Raw genomic sequence first — 15,300 nt, 5'->3', positions numbered from 1 at the left:
TGCATATGACATTGTGATCTGTGGTGAGAGTAGGGAGCAGGCAGAAGAGAGCCGTATGATGCAGGTGGGGGAATGCTCAGGAGAGAAGAGGAATAGAAGTCAGTAAAAGCAAGACAGAATACACATGTGAATGAAAGAGAGAGAGGTTGGAAAATATAGCACTGTCAAAAAGATGTGAATGTGAGGCATAGCTGGATGTCGCAGAACTAAAGATGCCAAGATTTTCACTGGAAATGACCAGGAGGGACAGGATTAGAAATGAGTATATCAGATCAATTTATAGACAAAGTTAGAGAAGCAAGGTCAAAATGGTTTGGACATGTGCAGAGGAGAGATAGTGGATATATATGGAGCTCCCAGACAGGAGGGAAAGAGGAAGATAATAGAAAAGATTCACAAATGTAGTGAAGGAGGAAACGGTGTAATAGAGGAAGATCCTAAAGTTGCAGTGAGATAGAGGTAGATTATCCACTGTGACAACCGCTAAAGAGAGCAGCTGAAAGAAGAAAAATGATTGATTTGCTTCGAACATGTAACTATACAATTTTAAAAAGAAGAGAAAAGGTTTAATCTAACCTGCAGGACCAGGAAACCATAACCTGAAACTCCAATTGAATAGCACTTTACCCCACCCCAGCTGACATTTGGCACTGCTGATGTCTTGCCTTGATGTCTTGTGTACACATGCCATTACATGTTTTCAGAAGCAGTCTCTAACTTCCAAACATTTTTCCTGTGTGCATGAGTACTCTACAGTGTAGGGACTTCTGTAGCATACTGCTTCACAAGCTGTTTTTGCTCCTAGATATTTACACTTTGCTATGACCACACTGGGCAGACATTTGTCAAACTAACTTAGTGTAAAGATGGCATCCTGTGACTAAGCCACCCTAAAGTCATTGAGCTGTGCAGTGTGACCCCATGTTTTGTCACCAGTGGTTTTTCAAAGGAACATGCATGGATGTATGCATGATATTCATAGATCTGTTTGCAGTTGATGTGGCTCAGTTCAGTTTGATTCAATTAAGTTCAGTTCAAGTTTATTTATATACCACCAAACCACAATAGCAGTCTCCTCAGAATGGAGAAAACCAACCCCAACAATCAGATGATCCCCAATGAGCAAGCACATTTACTGACATACTGAAGTGGCATATAAACATGTAGAGAGAGAAAAGAGGTGAGTAGAAGGTGAAAGCTGAAAATAAGTGTATCGTAGTGTATCACATGAATTCCCAAAAGAGTTTAAGCCTCTAGCAGTATAACTAAGGGATGGTTTAGGGTTACCCGATCTAGTCTTAACCATAATCTTTATCAAATTGAAAGTTTTGAGTCTAATCTTAAAAATAGAGAGGATATCTATCTTTATCCCCCAAATCTAAACTGGGAGATGGTTCCATATGAGAGAGGTCTGATAGCTAAAGGGTCTGCCTCCAAGTCTACTTTTATGTATTTTAAGGAACACAAGCCTGCAGTCTGAGATTGAAGTGCTCTGTTAGGACAATATGATGCTAATACTGAATGTGAGGAGAGGGATTTTAAATTTAATATGGGAAAATTATGATCTCTCTTACTCATTCTTGTTTGCATTCTAGCTGCAACATTTTTAGTTACCTAGAGGCTATTCAGGGAACCTTGGGGACAACTAATAATAATGGTTTACAAAACTCTGGCCTAGAAGTAATGAATGCATTTATTAGGTTTTCAGTCTCACTTTAAGACAGGATGTTTCAGAGATACTGCACAGATTAAAGAAGGCTGTCCTTAATGTCTGTTTAATGTGCACATTAACATATCCTTATCAAAAATGACTTCAAGATTCCCCACAGTCTTACTGGAGGCCAAGATACTGCTATCCAGATTATCCTGTTAGACATCATATTTTTAGGGCCAACCATGATAGCCTCAGTTCTGTCTGAGTTTAGCAGATGAAAATTACATCCAGGCCTTTACATCTTTAAGACATGACACTAGTTTAGCTAATTGATTTATGGCTTCATAGACAGATATACCTGGATATCAGGGCATCATCTGTAATAAAAAAGAGTGCAGTAGTTTATATTAATATGGGAAGCATGCATAATGTAAAAATTATTGGCCCCAGCATTGAAGCCAGTGGAACTCCATGACTAACTTTACTTTACATGCACAAACTGGAACTTTTCAGGTAGATACCATTCAAACCATTGGAGTACATTGACTTTAATACTAAGAATGTTTTCAATCTCTGTATTAAAATGTTATGATGAGCAGTATAGAATGAGGTCTAATGGGACAAGCACAGAGCTAGGTCCACTGCCAGTGGCCATAAGCAGGTCATTTATAATCTTAACTAGTGCTGTTTCTATTCTATGATAGAAACGTTATCCTGATGAATAGTACAGTAAAATGTCCTACAGGTAGCTCTGCAGCGGGATCTGTTCCTATTCTGTTTCAGTTACATGACAGTTTATGTTCTATGATAGAAATTGACTGTAAATCCTGACTGAAACTCTTCAAATAAACCATTCCACTGTAAATGATCAGTTTGCTCATTGATAACATTGATTTCAAGATTTTTTTTTTAACATAACAAGAAGGTTGGAGATTGGGTTATAATTAGCTAAGACAACTGGATCAAGTAAAAGCTTTTCATGTTGTTGTGTAATTACAGCTTTTGTGTACCCCATTAATAGAGATAAACTTATCATGTTTGAAGTGACTGCGTTAACTAATGGTGAGACTTTTTTGAACACCCTTGTAGAAATCTGCACTTTTTTTTATAGAACAGAAAACTGCTTTTATAAACCGAATGAAAATCTTTAGTGCATCACAATTTCCTCTCCAGCTTACAGGTTATCTGCTTTAAGGTGTGTGTTTGCGATTTATATCAGAGAGTCAAAGCTTTCTGATTTTTTTACTTTCCTTTTAAGAGGAAACACAGTATCCAGTGTTAAACGCAGATTAACCATTAACCTCCAAACACCCAGATGGTGACAGCAAACAGAACCTGGCCCTTATTCTGCAACCTAGTTTTCAAGGGCTACTTATTTATTCCCACAAACACCAACAAAATGATTGTACATACAGACACACAGTACAATACAGTCCTTGAACCTATGACATGCCCTAGCAGGTTGGCCATGCCTTTGCAATATACAGCAATGTCTGTGGTGCGGAACAAAAACTTCCATTGGCCTCAACCAATCATAAGTTGCACAACTCCTCTGAAGATTTTAATTAACAGGTTTTGGCAAATTATTTTAAAGATGGGAAGGCTTGTAAGCTTGTCCCTCCTACTGCAAATTACATAAGCTACTTAGGCTTTTCAGATATGAGTACATCTGCACACACCTACTACTCTTCACAGGAGGCAAACAGCCGTCAACCATGTTTCAAGACGTTTACCAAACCAATGTCCCTCCACATATACCTACTTTCTTAAATAAGAAAAGAAAAGTTACCACGGGTAGTCAACTTACATGTCGTCTAGACACACAAAAAACGCAGCAACTTCTCTACGTTGTTGGAACCTCTTTGACAGCAAAGGTGAACAGGTAAGGTGAAACACTAACATGACTCTAAACACACATACTCAGCTCTATATGCACGTTATAATGTTGGTAACAGTGGCGAGAACATCACGTAGAAAACTTTCAAGTGACTGTTCAGTGCATACTGCTGAGAGATCTCGAAGGTGCGGCTCTATGGTGCAGTGGGTGGGTGCGCTGGTTGGTGTCAGTTGTCACAATGTGTCTGTAAAAACCTAAAGTAAATACAGAAAAAAAAATACAAGTCATCTGTTCGTACTGGGTTGGCTATAGCTTATGAGGTCATCTACTACTAATCGGAAAGTTGGTGGGTCGATCCTTGGCTTCTCCAGTGTGCATGCTAAATATCATGTGCAAGATATTAATCCCAAATTGGTCCGATGTATCCGTCGGAGTGTGAATGCGTGTGAATGTAGAGAAACCTCTTATGTAGAAAAAGCATGGATAAAAGTGCTTTTAATGAATGGGTGAATGGGGCAAGCTGTATAAAGCGCTTTGAATTCTCAGGAAAAGTAGTTAACTATATAAAATCAGTCTATTCAATTATTAATAGTTGAAATGTGCACAGAGCCAGCCCACTTTCCTCCAGAAGATCTCGGTAAATAGAAAGATCAATAGATAAGAATAAAGAACTGCCATAGGATAAGTGGCCACTGGAGGGGGCGGAGTGGAATTTGACTGACCAATCACCGCACAAAGCCTAAGCCTAGCAACGTACCTGCAGCTTTTATGATGAGTTGTCGCGCTGGTCTGAAACAGTTTAGAAGTTTGCGCTTTCACTTCTCTGTACTGTCGCAGCAATCGCTGGACGTTTGTGGTCAGTCTCTGTCTAACAGTGCGAGAAGACGACAGTCATGATCCATCCCCGCACGCTCAGAATAGATTACGGCAAAACTACGACGGTACTATACGTAGTTGGCTCGGAGCTAAACGTCAACCTGAACAGGTAGGTCTTGCTCAAACCGCTATAATACATTCTTCGCCAAAAAGCTCACCTGAGTTATGTGAAATGTCTTGCTTAGGGGTTGATAAGCAAACGCGTTGCTTTGTGGTAATATTAATGTTCTATCAAATATCGTAGCCGATTGTCCATATGTATCCTGTGTGCAGATTGTATTTTCACTGTCATTAAAAATACGCACGCTTCACAAGCGTTGCTTTGGCGTTGTTTTATTTTTATTTTTTATTTAACAGAACATCCGTGCAGTATTCTATGTTTGAGAAGTTAATTATTTGCTAAAATATTTAGTGAAATGTTGATTCAATTGTATGATACCTTTGGCATACTATCGGTTGTGTTTTTGAATAGTAGCACTATACACTATGTTGGGGCAGAAGTGTTCCTAAGTATTGGGACACTTAAACATTACACCTGCAGAAGCTGCTCGGGCATGTGCCCCCATTAAGCTCCCGGCACATAGTTTTTGTACTGATGTTAATACCAGAGGAGGTTTGGAAGTAGTTACTGAGCCAGCAGAGCGTTGAAGACTTCCAGGTAATATAGGTCTTGGCACCCTGCGGCCCTGTTTGGTAGCGTCGTGGCCAAGTTTCTGTAGTAACTGAACCGTCCAATTTGCAACGGTGCAGCTGCTCCTGGATTATCTAAAAGGGAAGAGATTTTACAGAGAATTTACATGCTATTATAGTACCAGTGCTCTTCTACGACCCATTATTTAACAAATGTTGGTAAAGGCGGATTGCATTGCTAGATCCTTGATTTTATACACCTGTGGCAATGGGACTAAAATGCCTGCATTCAAAGTTTAAGAGGCTCGGCACAATACTGTGTGGTCCATATAATGTATGTTATACTTTAAATTATTAGTCCTATTTTACTAACATCATTAAGTCAGGGACTGCTGGCCAAAAGAGGTCATGATTTTATTTTAAAGCTGGGTGGCCAGAGAGCAAGCTGTTTTCCACATCCAGGTGTGGTCCACCCAGATCCTTTTTACAAACAATATTGATAATATAAATCAAATGCATGTGTTATTATTCATTACCTTTTATTGGCAGTGTGGTTGTGATGGTTGTGATCAAACAGCCAAAAGACTTTCTCTTCTCCATTAAAAGAGTAGTACTGTTGGTTAGCCATGATTGGTCAAAAACATTATTTCAGGAATTAGAAAACTCATCTGAAGTTCATTATTCATTTGTACACAAAACAAGAGCTGTCTTGGTGATTAACATTTAAATCGCACGTTGGAATCAGTCTCCAGTATCTCTGTCAGTGTTCTCTACATAGGGACTGATAGAATGAAAAGAAGTTAGTGTTAAAATCAAAATAATTCTCGATAGAAAGTGTTTTTGGATATTCTAAAACCCCTTTGAGGCCCAGGTGGTCCCGTCCATATTCCAGTCTCCCACTCTGCCGAGTCAGTAATCCCTTGTCTCTCTGTTATGTAGGCTGGCATTTGGCAGAATGTACACCATACATTTCTTTGGAAAACAAAGTCTCTCCTGTTAACAGCAACAATGAAACACTGTTAATTCTTTCCACAAACAAAAGACTATTAGATTTGCCACCACCAGGAACTGCACACAAATATCATCCTTCAGGTTAAACAATAGAATTCTGACATATTCTAGCTGCCAGTTTATGTAGTGCAAAGTCAATAAATTATGTCTACTACAACCATCATCGTGTTATAGAGCATTATTAAACCATTCAGTAAATGTCACCTTCAAGAAGTTTTTGCTGTAAAGACATCAGCATTTGTGCCACGTCAAGTTGTCTACGTTGTGGTCTCAGCTTTGCCAGACCAACTCTTTCAGTTGTTTCAATGGCGCCTATTGCTAAACAAACAGATGACACATGGGTTAAAAAAAACCCCTCTGCAACCTAGTATGATACAAGATTATCATGTTCCTAGTGCCTCAAGAAAAATTAGTGTAAAAAGCACGAACAGCTACAGAAATGACAAGAATATGACTTGTTCAGTTTATCAGGTCAGTTTCTAAGCAGACCGATATCACTGTGACTAAAGCTTGTGGCTTGTCTGTGTACGTCAGAGCACTTCCTCATATGTACATGGAGAAAAATATGCGCTTTTTGAAGTGGACCTCATGTTTAATACAATATGTTTGTGTTGTATAAAACACCTGTCATCAAATTGTGCTTTTTTTCTGGTTCTCAGGAGTGCCCCTCCCACCTCCAAGTTCTTCTCCGTGAAAGGCACTGCCAATGTTCAGTACAGCATCAGCCCCACTCCTCGGGACACATCCCACCTCTCTCCCATCCCTCTCACTGAAAACTCAGTCCTGCTCATCAGCAGGGACCATGCCAGTCAACATGAAAATGATAGCAAGGTATAGTAGCACAAAATTGAATCTGAATCAGAATACTCTATTAATCCCAAAGGAAACTGTGTAATTGCATGACATTGCTGATGTCACAAGTCAGTATGTCATATTTCTTGATTTCAGCATTTCCTCTATGATTCAAGTTCATGTTAACTGTCAAAAAAGATTTACTGTTAGTCAGATTAAGTCATTTTTTTGCTCAGTTTTCCTGCACCTGTGGGTAAAAATACTGTCAAACCGAACTCCTGTCAGGATTTGTACTTTAGTTAATGATTGAATTGTAGCTGTTGAAATTACCAGGGCTCACTCCTATTTGCTTTACAATGGACAACTCACAATCAAACAATATAAAATCAATACCTGTTAAATTTCTGCACATCATCAGCTTATGTCTTTTATTTTAAAAGCTGTCAGTCCAGTACTATGGGGCGAATAAAGAGGTCTTAGGGAGAGCAGTTGTGCATCTGACAGCTGTTGGTAAGTTAAATTATAATGACGCAACATGCATTTTACTAAGAACTTGTTGTTTTGTCTGTAAAATAGTACATTTTATTGCTCATTACAATCCAAACATGATGTACGATTCACCAGAGTTTCATATCATGATGATTGTGATATGAAAAAACAAAACAATAGCTGTACTGCGATCTGAGCCTGTATCTGGAAAAGCAGTGTGTGTGATCAACAAGCTTTCTGTTATGCAGAGCTCTCACTGGATGTCGATGCTGATAGAGATGGCATCGTGGAGAAAAACAACCCTAAAAAGGTGATCTAAAATGTTTCAGCTTTACATGACAGAACTACTTCAACACAATATCACATTTCCATTGTATGTCAGTAAAGACAAGATGCAAACATGCTTATTCAGCTTGCAATTATTTTCAGAAGATTTTGCTGAAGTCTTTAAGTCACAAAATTCACATTTTCATTTTTTTGAAAATATTTTAGGGTTCTTGGAAATGGGGTCCTAATGGGCATGGGGCCATCCTTTTGGTCAACTGTGACTCAGAAAAGACCTACAAGAAGACACCAGACAGCGAGGACAAAAGCATTTATAAAGTGTCTGGTAAACCACTTTCAGTGCAGTTTCAGTTTTCACCAATAAATACTCTATTTTTTCATTTGTTTTCTGTACCACCCACAAGTTTTTTTTAAACTTTCCCTAGCATTAGAAAAGCCGTTCTTATTGTCTGTACTAAGCAGATTCAAATGGTGATATGGTAAATCAGTCTGATAAAGAAACCTTGTGAGAGACAAAGACTCACAAGGGTAAAGATAAAATCCAGTAGAGCTGAAATTTGATAGTATATGCTGGTCAGGCGTTATGTGTAAAGGTTTACAGTTACCAGAAACACTACCACATGCTGACTGACGTCTGCAGCATGTGGAGCAGTTAAAAAAAGTCTCTTCAGCACTGAAGGAGTAACTAGTACAGGTATGGAAGGTACCAAATTGCACTATAGCACGGGATCAAAGCCCCTATTGTAAGTCAGTGACTACAGCAGATACCAGGCACAACACCTGAGATGGGAAAAAATTCTATGGTGCCAACGGCATTAATAATTTTTATGGATGTACAGATCTAAAGGACATGTCTGTCATGGTGCTGCGGACCAAAGGCCCGGGTAAACTCCCAGAGGGCTACAAACTAACCATGCACATCTCTCAGGGAGATGCAGAGAGTGTTCGAGTCTTCAGAAACCGATCCACTGAAGTGTCAAATAGTGGCCTATGTGAGTAAAGAAGTGGGTATAAAGAAAAGCCCCGGAACATTTGATCTGATGTGCATGTCACCTGATCTGTAAAAGCATGTTTTGAACACATTCTTTTTTTTTCTTTTTGTTTCTAAGTTAACCGCCTAAGTATTTAACCTGTTTTCTGTCATTCTTACTTCAGCGCAGAAACTTTACAATCTCTTTGTGAAAGACTATCCACTGGTGCTGAGCAGTGATGTGCTGTCCAAGGAAGTGCCTTACCTTGGAGGCGTGGCAGAGATGAACTTTTATGTGGAGGGCCTGAGGTTTCCTGACAAAGACTTCAATGGACTCGTCACCATCAACCTCAGTCTATTAGAACCAATCTCTGATGTAAGTTCCAGAGTATAGCGTTACAGTGTAACACTGCTTTATTTAATCACCTTCTTTCTTTACACCCTTAACTACAGCATAACTGTAGCGGATACATTTTGTGACTCCAGTTAACATGAAGTTTTTGAATCCATTTTTTAATGTTGCATTACAAACATAGAATGGAGTATAACCGGCAGTACTCAACAGCCTCTCGCATGTTTCAACAGGGTCTCCCTGAGACGCCGATTTTTACTGACAAAGTTGTGTTTAAAGTCGCACCATGGATCATGACACCCAACACGCTTCGACCTGTAGAGGTGTTTGTCTGCAGGTTAGTGTAGACTCATGAATAATGAGCATGATGGTGACAGCTGTTGTTGCTGTCACACATTCCCCTTAGCTTGCCTTCTTTCCAAGAAAGCCAAACCTGTTTGTCTGTGTAAATACTGTAAATACTGCTTTCACAGACATTTGTTGTTTTACAATTTAATTTTTAAATTGTTTTTAAAGCTCTCACTAAAATAAATTCAAATATGTTACTTATGTTGTGGCACAATCTAAAAACTGCTTGACTGTTTCTTTGTTAGCACATCTGATAACTACCAGTTCCTGAAAGGAATGAGGAACCTTGTTGCGAAGAGTGGGTACAAGCTGAACATTTGTCATGAATATGTAAACAGAGGTGACCGCTGGATGCAGGTAAGCCATTTTTTTTTAAACAAGGAAGGGTTATGAGTTTTAATGATGGTAACATTGTGGTTTTATAACTCCAAGTAAACAGGAACAGTAAATAAGACGAACATTAACACGAAAACCACGAAAAGTGTTTCTTTGAAAGATTACACAATAGCAACTGGTTTCACAACAACCACACTGCAAAACGGAAAACCACAAACATTTGCAAACACGTACATATCTATTCATTCACACGAAGAAAAAAAATTCTCTAATCAACTAAGCCAAGAGGACAGCATAAATATAACACACATTTTCTATTTTTCAGGATGAACTGGAATTTGGTTACATCGATTCACCTCATCATCGTTTTCCTGTTGTTCTGGATTCCCCGAGAGATGGCGAGCTAGCAAACTTTCCATATGATGAGCTGCTTGTAGGAGAAAAGCTTATAATAAGTTTTTACTGTTGATGTCATTAAAGCTTTGATTGTATATTATTCACATTGGTTTTGTTAATCAAATTATAGGCTCAAAGCAGAAAATTACATTACTTACGCTGATTTATAAAAAAACACAAACAATTATTTACTTTGTCTAGGGTCCCGACTTTGGCTATGTGACAAGGGTGGCCCTAGATGAACATGTGAGCAGTTTAGATTCGTTTGGCAATCTGGAGGTCAGTCCTCCTGTCACAGTAAATGGAAAAAAATACCCCCTGGGTAGAATCATCATTGGGGTTGCCTTCCCTACGTGAGTTTCTAAAAAAATTCAAAGATCAATTCTTGACTTGTAAGCAAATGTACCAAGAGCAGAAATGTTACAGATGACTTTTGCAAAGTGAAACCTTTTTATTTCTTATAGGGCAACTAAAGGACGAAATATGACCAAAGTAGTTCAAGACTTTTTGTGGGCTCAGAAGGTTCAGGAGCCCATTGCCTTGTTCTCTGACTGGCTCCTTGTTGGCCACGTGGATGAATTCATGACTTTCGTTCCTGCACCTGACAGAAAGGTAACTAAATTTTCTACTGAAGTGAATCTGGTGCTGCATCTGCTTGATAGTGACTTGCTGCTTTGTATATTGTGGAATTATATAAGGTTTTAGGATATGAGAGCTTCACTGTTATCTTTGTCTCTTGTTTGTCTGTTCACAGGGCTTCCGACTGCTGTTGTCCAGCCCAGACGCAGGTTACAAACTATTCAGAGGCCTACAGAGCAGTGGACACGGACAAGCCACGTTGTTTGATGGTAGGCCAGTGTTTATCTGCAACGTCTGTAGAATATATGCAAGGGCATCTTAGCAATGCACAAATTCATCATGGCACCAAGCCTTATCACTCACTCTGAATGATGTTCCCAAACAGGGTTGACAAATGCAGAACAAATAACACTGGATGAAATCCTTAAGGATGAAAAACTCCAAGCTGAAAATAACTATGTACAGGTGAGTGAGATTATAGAAATGGAAAGAAGATGAAAAGAAAGAAGACCAGAAAAGAATATGGTATGCTAGTTCAGGCACGAAGACACAAGTATGTAAACAAAGATAACACATCTAACTGCTGAATGTCACATTCTGGCAACGAGCATTAATATGGTGCTATGACAGCCTCTACTCTCTAGGAAGGCTTTTCACTGGATTTTAGAACCTCGTTGCAGGATTTGCTCCCATTCACCCACAATGGCATTAGTGAAAGCACAACTGTTTTTGAGTGAGAGCGGCTGGCACGCAGTCAGCATTTCAATTCTTGCCAAAGGTATTGGAATGGGGAATGCCAGGATGCTGTACATTAGGAATTTTTTTTATCAGCACTAATTCATGGCCACCAGCCCCACAACATTATTATCTTTCCAACAAGCTTTACTGTTGGTTTCAGGCAGCATTAGTAAAGGAGGATTCATCATTTAAGATATTTCAGCTGCTTTAGAGTCCAATTGCATTGTACTCTACCCCACCCTAGCATGCATTTGGCATTGCTCAAGTTATTCTGAGCCCCTTTGTCATTACAACTTTTAAAGGTCCAAACAAAAAGTTTTTGTGTTTTTCTCAGAAGCCGTTTGTCCTTTAATTCCTAAGTTTAATTTTTACTGTGTGCATCAGTACTCTACAGCCTATGAACCTATGTAGCATACTTCTACACATGCTGTTCCTTCTCATAGATATTTGCACTCCGACACAACACTGGCCAGAGATTTGTCAAACTGACTTAGTGTAAAAATAGCCTCCTATGACCAAGCCACCCTAAAGTCACTGAGCTGTGCAGTGTGACCCCGTGTTTAGCGACAAGTGCTACGTCAAAGACACATGCATGGATGTATGCATGATTTTTCTTTTAGAGAAATTTTTGCAGTTAATGTGGCTAAATGATCTTAACCTGCATATTAGGGCTGATATTCACATACTATTGGGTACATTTGTATTTGGGTAGATTTTGGTGGTACGTAAACCAAAACTACCATATGAACCACTATGGAAAAATGTTTTATATTTTGAGCACAGTAATTTAACAAGCAAAATGAGAATCATTTTAGAGGCATATATTATCATTATTTTATTTCCAGAGCTGCATCGACTGGAACCGGGATGTGTTGAAGAGGGAACTAGGCCTAGACGATGAAGACATCATTGATCTGCCAATCCTCTTCAAACTAGTGGAGGATGAAAAGGAGTATAGAGCAGTAGCTTACTACCCCGACATGGTAAATTGTACATTATATTTTATTAGGCATCAAAGCTCCTGCTAGTTGAAAAAAGATGTAAATAAATCTTTGGGCTGACAGAAGAACTATTTGCTATATTTGTTTCCAGGTGAACATGATTGTTTTGGGGAAAAACCTTGGTATCCCAAAGCCCTTTGGCCCCAAAGTGAATGGACGATGTGCACTCGAGGCTGAGATGTGCTCTCTAATGCAAGGCCTGGGCCTCAACTGCACGTTCATTGACGACTATTCATCCTACCACCAGCTGTTGGGAGAGGTCCACTGTGGGTCCAATGTCCGCAGGGAGCCCTTTGAGTTCAAGTGGTGGAACCTGGAGATGTAAATAATATAGATATGGCATAGAACGAGTTCAGCCCTGGTTGATTTGGTGACGCCCATCATGAAAATCATTGTATTGCCATAGCAAACACTTCATTGTCATCATTTTGTAATGAATACTAAAGATCAGCAAATGTTGCTTTACAAAATAAGAAATTAGAAAGGTGGTTGGTGATAAATGCAACTGTTTTCTAATGTCATGCAGAGAACGATGAAAACAGCTGTGGGAACAGACTACATTGCATTAACAGTATCTTAATGTAGCTCTGACACACTGTAAACAGGGTAAGTAAGGCATGCATGCTATGTTTCATGTGGCTCGAAATAGAATCAGTTAACAGTGATGCAATGGTGGACTAACTAAACGATGATACTAACAAATCTACATATATACAAAGATGTACTTACAGAATGTTAAAACATGTATTTGGTATCCAGTCTGGGAATGGATTTCATAAAAATTTGGGGGATTTAACTTTAAAAGGAGCAGATGGTGGTGGTTAGGTTGGTGTATTAGATAACTTGGAAAACAGCTTCCTTAAAGCCTTACAGAGAATCATCTCTGCCTTCATGAATGAGGAATGCCTTTCAGTTTCTTATCAATCATTTTATATTGAATGTGCTTCATTCTCACACAGAAATACTTAAATGGCAAACATGATTTTTTTTTTTATTGCAGAAATGAAACTTTATTCACTTTATGCATTTTCATCTTTAAACTTTTTAGTTAGCTTATTTTACAAAAAAAGCTATATGTACAAACGTTTCTTTTAAACAAGGGCTTAAGCAAGCTGACAAGAATCAATACAATCATTTGAATCAAGCACAGAGAAGACTGGTTTCCAGTGTTGTGGTTAGCATACAGTGCAAGCACAGATAGATGATGGTACCACATAGTGATGTGCTATAATAACTCAGAGCCACACGAGGGCAGGCTTTATCTACTCAAGGATTCAGGAGGAAAAATGATTTGAATACATCTTCCTTAAACGATTCTGAAAGGCTGTAACTGACATGTGTTACTGTTACATTTGTCTATGTTTTTCTGTGCATGTGTTGTATTGAGAGTGATTTATGCTATAAACAACTTGATGAGTACATTAAACAGTACATTTGGTCCAGTGTTTTAAACTTTTTGTCTCTTTAACTATAAATGCTGTCGTTAATTCACAAAAGACAAAGGTCTGCTTCAGTCACGTCACTGAAATAAATCATCCCTATATGAGCTTTTTCCTTCACAACTTAAAAAAAAAAAGCCTCTCTGCTCATGTTTACTGTCGTCAGGAATCAACACAGTACAACTATTGTGAGCAAATATGTACAAATGAATCCATCTCTGCCTCATTTTACATTCAAGCAATCAGGCAGCAGCACAGTGCCTTTAAAAATAACCCTTCTTTAAAGCAGCTCACATGACAGTCATAAAGGCAACTTCAAGACGAGTCACAGTGTAATTTACTTTCAGCAACAAATCGGGTTTTTCAAAAAGGTCAACGTTCAGGAGTATCTCTGAAAATGTAGTGTTTAAGTCACATACATATATTACACTTTACATACAAAGTAGGAAACTTTGACATTTGGCTCTCTATTAGCAGTGTGCACTGCATCTGGAGATGTCGGCTGGTTTTTCGGTAAAACACAAATCACAAGGACAACACCTTTATGTCAAGCATGGCACCAGTTTCCAGAGGAGAGGATTTTGACAAGCAGATTTACACCATACACATTACTGCTGTATACACACCTGTACACAGACATCAACAAATGGGGTGTGAAAAAGATCTTTGAAAAGTTCAAAGAACTGCTTTAAGTTTGCAAATTTGATGATGCGTGTCGCTGGTTTGGGCACTACAGTAGCTCTGCTTTTGTCTTAAACTAAACCAATAGGGTCAACGTTTCTCTTAAAATAGGTCTCTTTTTCACTGTGGCACAGTTTGTCTTTTATATGTAACCCATCAATTAAAAATGAGAAAGGTGAATAATAGTTTTTACATCCACCAGCAACAGCATCATGAAAGTACCCTTGATTAAAACATGACATACTCTTGCTGAAGTTGTAAAACACAACAAATATCTACTGAAGAATACTCGGAAAAGAATACATCAACATTTAAAGACAAAATGCGGCCTTAGATGCAGCCACATACACCTGATACATCAAAGTCAAACCAATATCACAGTGGGATGTGAGTTTGACATTAAAAAACAAAGCTTTCTTCTGTAGTTCAACTCTTTACAGGCTGAACAAACACCGGCTGTGTGGATTTCTTTAACCACTCTTTCAGTGACAAGATTAAATCTCCATTTGAAGTTTTTACAGTAAGAATTAGGTTTCGGAGCTTACTGGCCTGAAGAATGAGAAGGCGGGCACATGTACTGTGCATTGCCAGCTGAGAGATGCTGCATGAGTGCAGAGGTCCTTTTCCTTTGTACTGAACAAAACGGAGGTTTTCGCATGGAAATGGTGGTAGGTAGGTGTCTGGGTGTCTGTCATGTCACGCAGCAGATCCAAGTCAAACAAAAAAAAAAAAAAGTATGATCTGTCAGTTGCTTGATCTGGCTTCTAACTGCTCCTTTTCTGCATTGATGGAGTTGACATGCCCTTGGCTTGCTTCTTTTAGACAAAGATGCCCCTTATTGGAATGCTTAGACAAAAGGGGAGAAAAGGAGAAATACATAAATGGG

General features: G+C 38.8%; 2 protein-coding genes across 13 annotated transcripts in view; one reads left to right on the top strand and one right to left on the bottom strand.

Annotated features, from left to right (window-relative positions):
- The first annotated feature begins 3,325 nt into the window (after window positions 1–3,325).
- On the top strand, window positions 3,326–13,732 carry padi2 (peptidyl arginine deiminase, type II). Of its 2 annotated transcripts, none has more exons than XM_026167063.1 (16): window positions 3,326–3,536; window positions 6,668–6,839; window positions 7,241–7,310; window positions 7,538–7,599; window positions 7,782–7,899; window positions 8,414–8,566; window positions 8,730–8,920; window positions 9,130–9,233; window positions 9,490–9,601; window positions 9,906–10,013; window positions 10,178–10,329; window positions 10,441–10,588; window positions 10,731–10,824; window positions 10,941–11,020; window positions 12,139–12,276; window positions 12,386–13,732. In XM_026167063.1, exons 1-16 carry the CDS (start codon window positions 3,370–3,372, stop codon window positions 12,617–12,619), a joined length of 2,103 nt encoding a protein of 700 aa, XP_026022848.1. In that variant the 5' UTR covers window positions 3,326–3,369; the 3' UTR covers window positions 12,620–13,732. The 2 variants fall into 2 exon arrangements, with proteins under 2 accessions (XP_026022848.1, XP_026022849.1); XM_026167064.1 differs by lacking the exon at window positions 3,326–3,536 and adding an exon at window positions 4,231–4,476.
- Window positions 13,265–15,300, bottom strand: part of rap1gapb (RAP1 GTPase activating protein b) — a 107,602-nt gene continuing 105,566 nt past the window's right edge. For all 11 annotated transcript variants that reach the window (XM_026167059.1, XM_026167061.1, XM_026167062.1 and 8 more), the window contains one exon: window positions 13,265–15,260. The gene's annotated coding sequence lies outside the window, so the exon portion shown is untranslated. The remainder of the gene's footprint in view (window positions 15,261–15,300) is intronic.

Source organism: Astatotilapia calliptera, chromosome 5, assembly GCF_900246225.1.
Source record: "Astatotilapia calliptera chromosome 5, fAstCal1.2, whole genome shotgun sequence".
Taxonomy (NCBI): domain Eukaryota; kingdom Metazoa; phylum Chordata; class Actinopteri; order Cichliformes; family Cichlidae; genus Astatotilapia; species Astatotilapia calliptera.
This window is presented reverse-complemented; position numbering and strand designations above follow the sequence as displayed.

Bases quoted from the DNA above. Each gene is read 5' to 3' on its own strand.
- padi2 (XM_026167063.1), top strand. From the start codon at position 3,370: ATGTTTCAAGACGTTTACCAAACCAATGTCCCTCCACATATACCTACT. The intron at 7,600-7,781 runs GTGATCTAAAAT...AAAATATTTTAG, and splicing joins AGAAAAACAACCCTAAAAAG to GGTTCTTGGAAATGGGGTCC. The intron at 12,277-12,385 runs GTAAATTGTACA...ATTTGTTTCCAG, and splicing joins TAGCTTACTACCCCGACATG to GTGAACATGATTGTTTTGGG.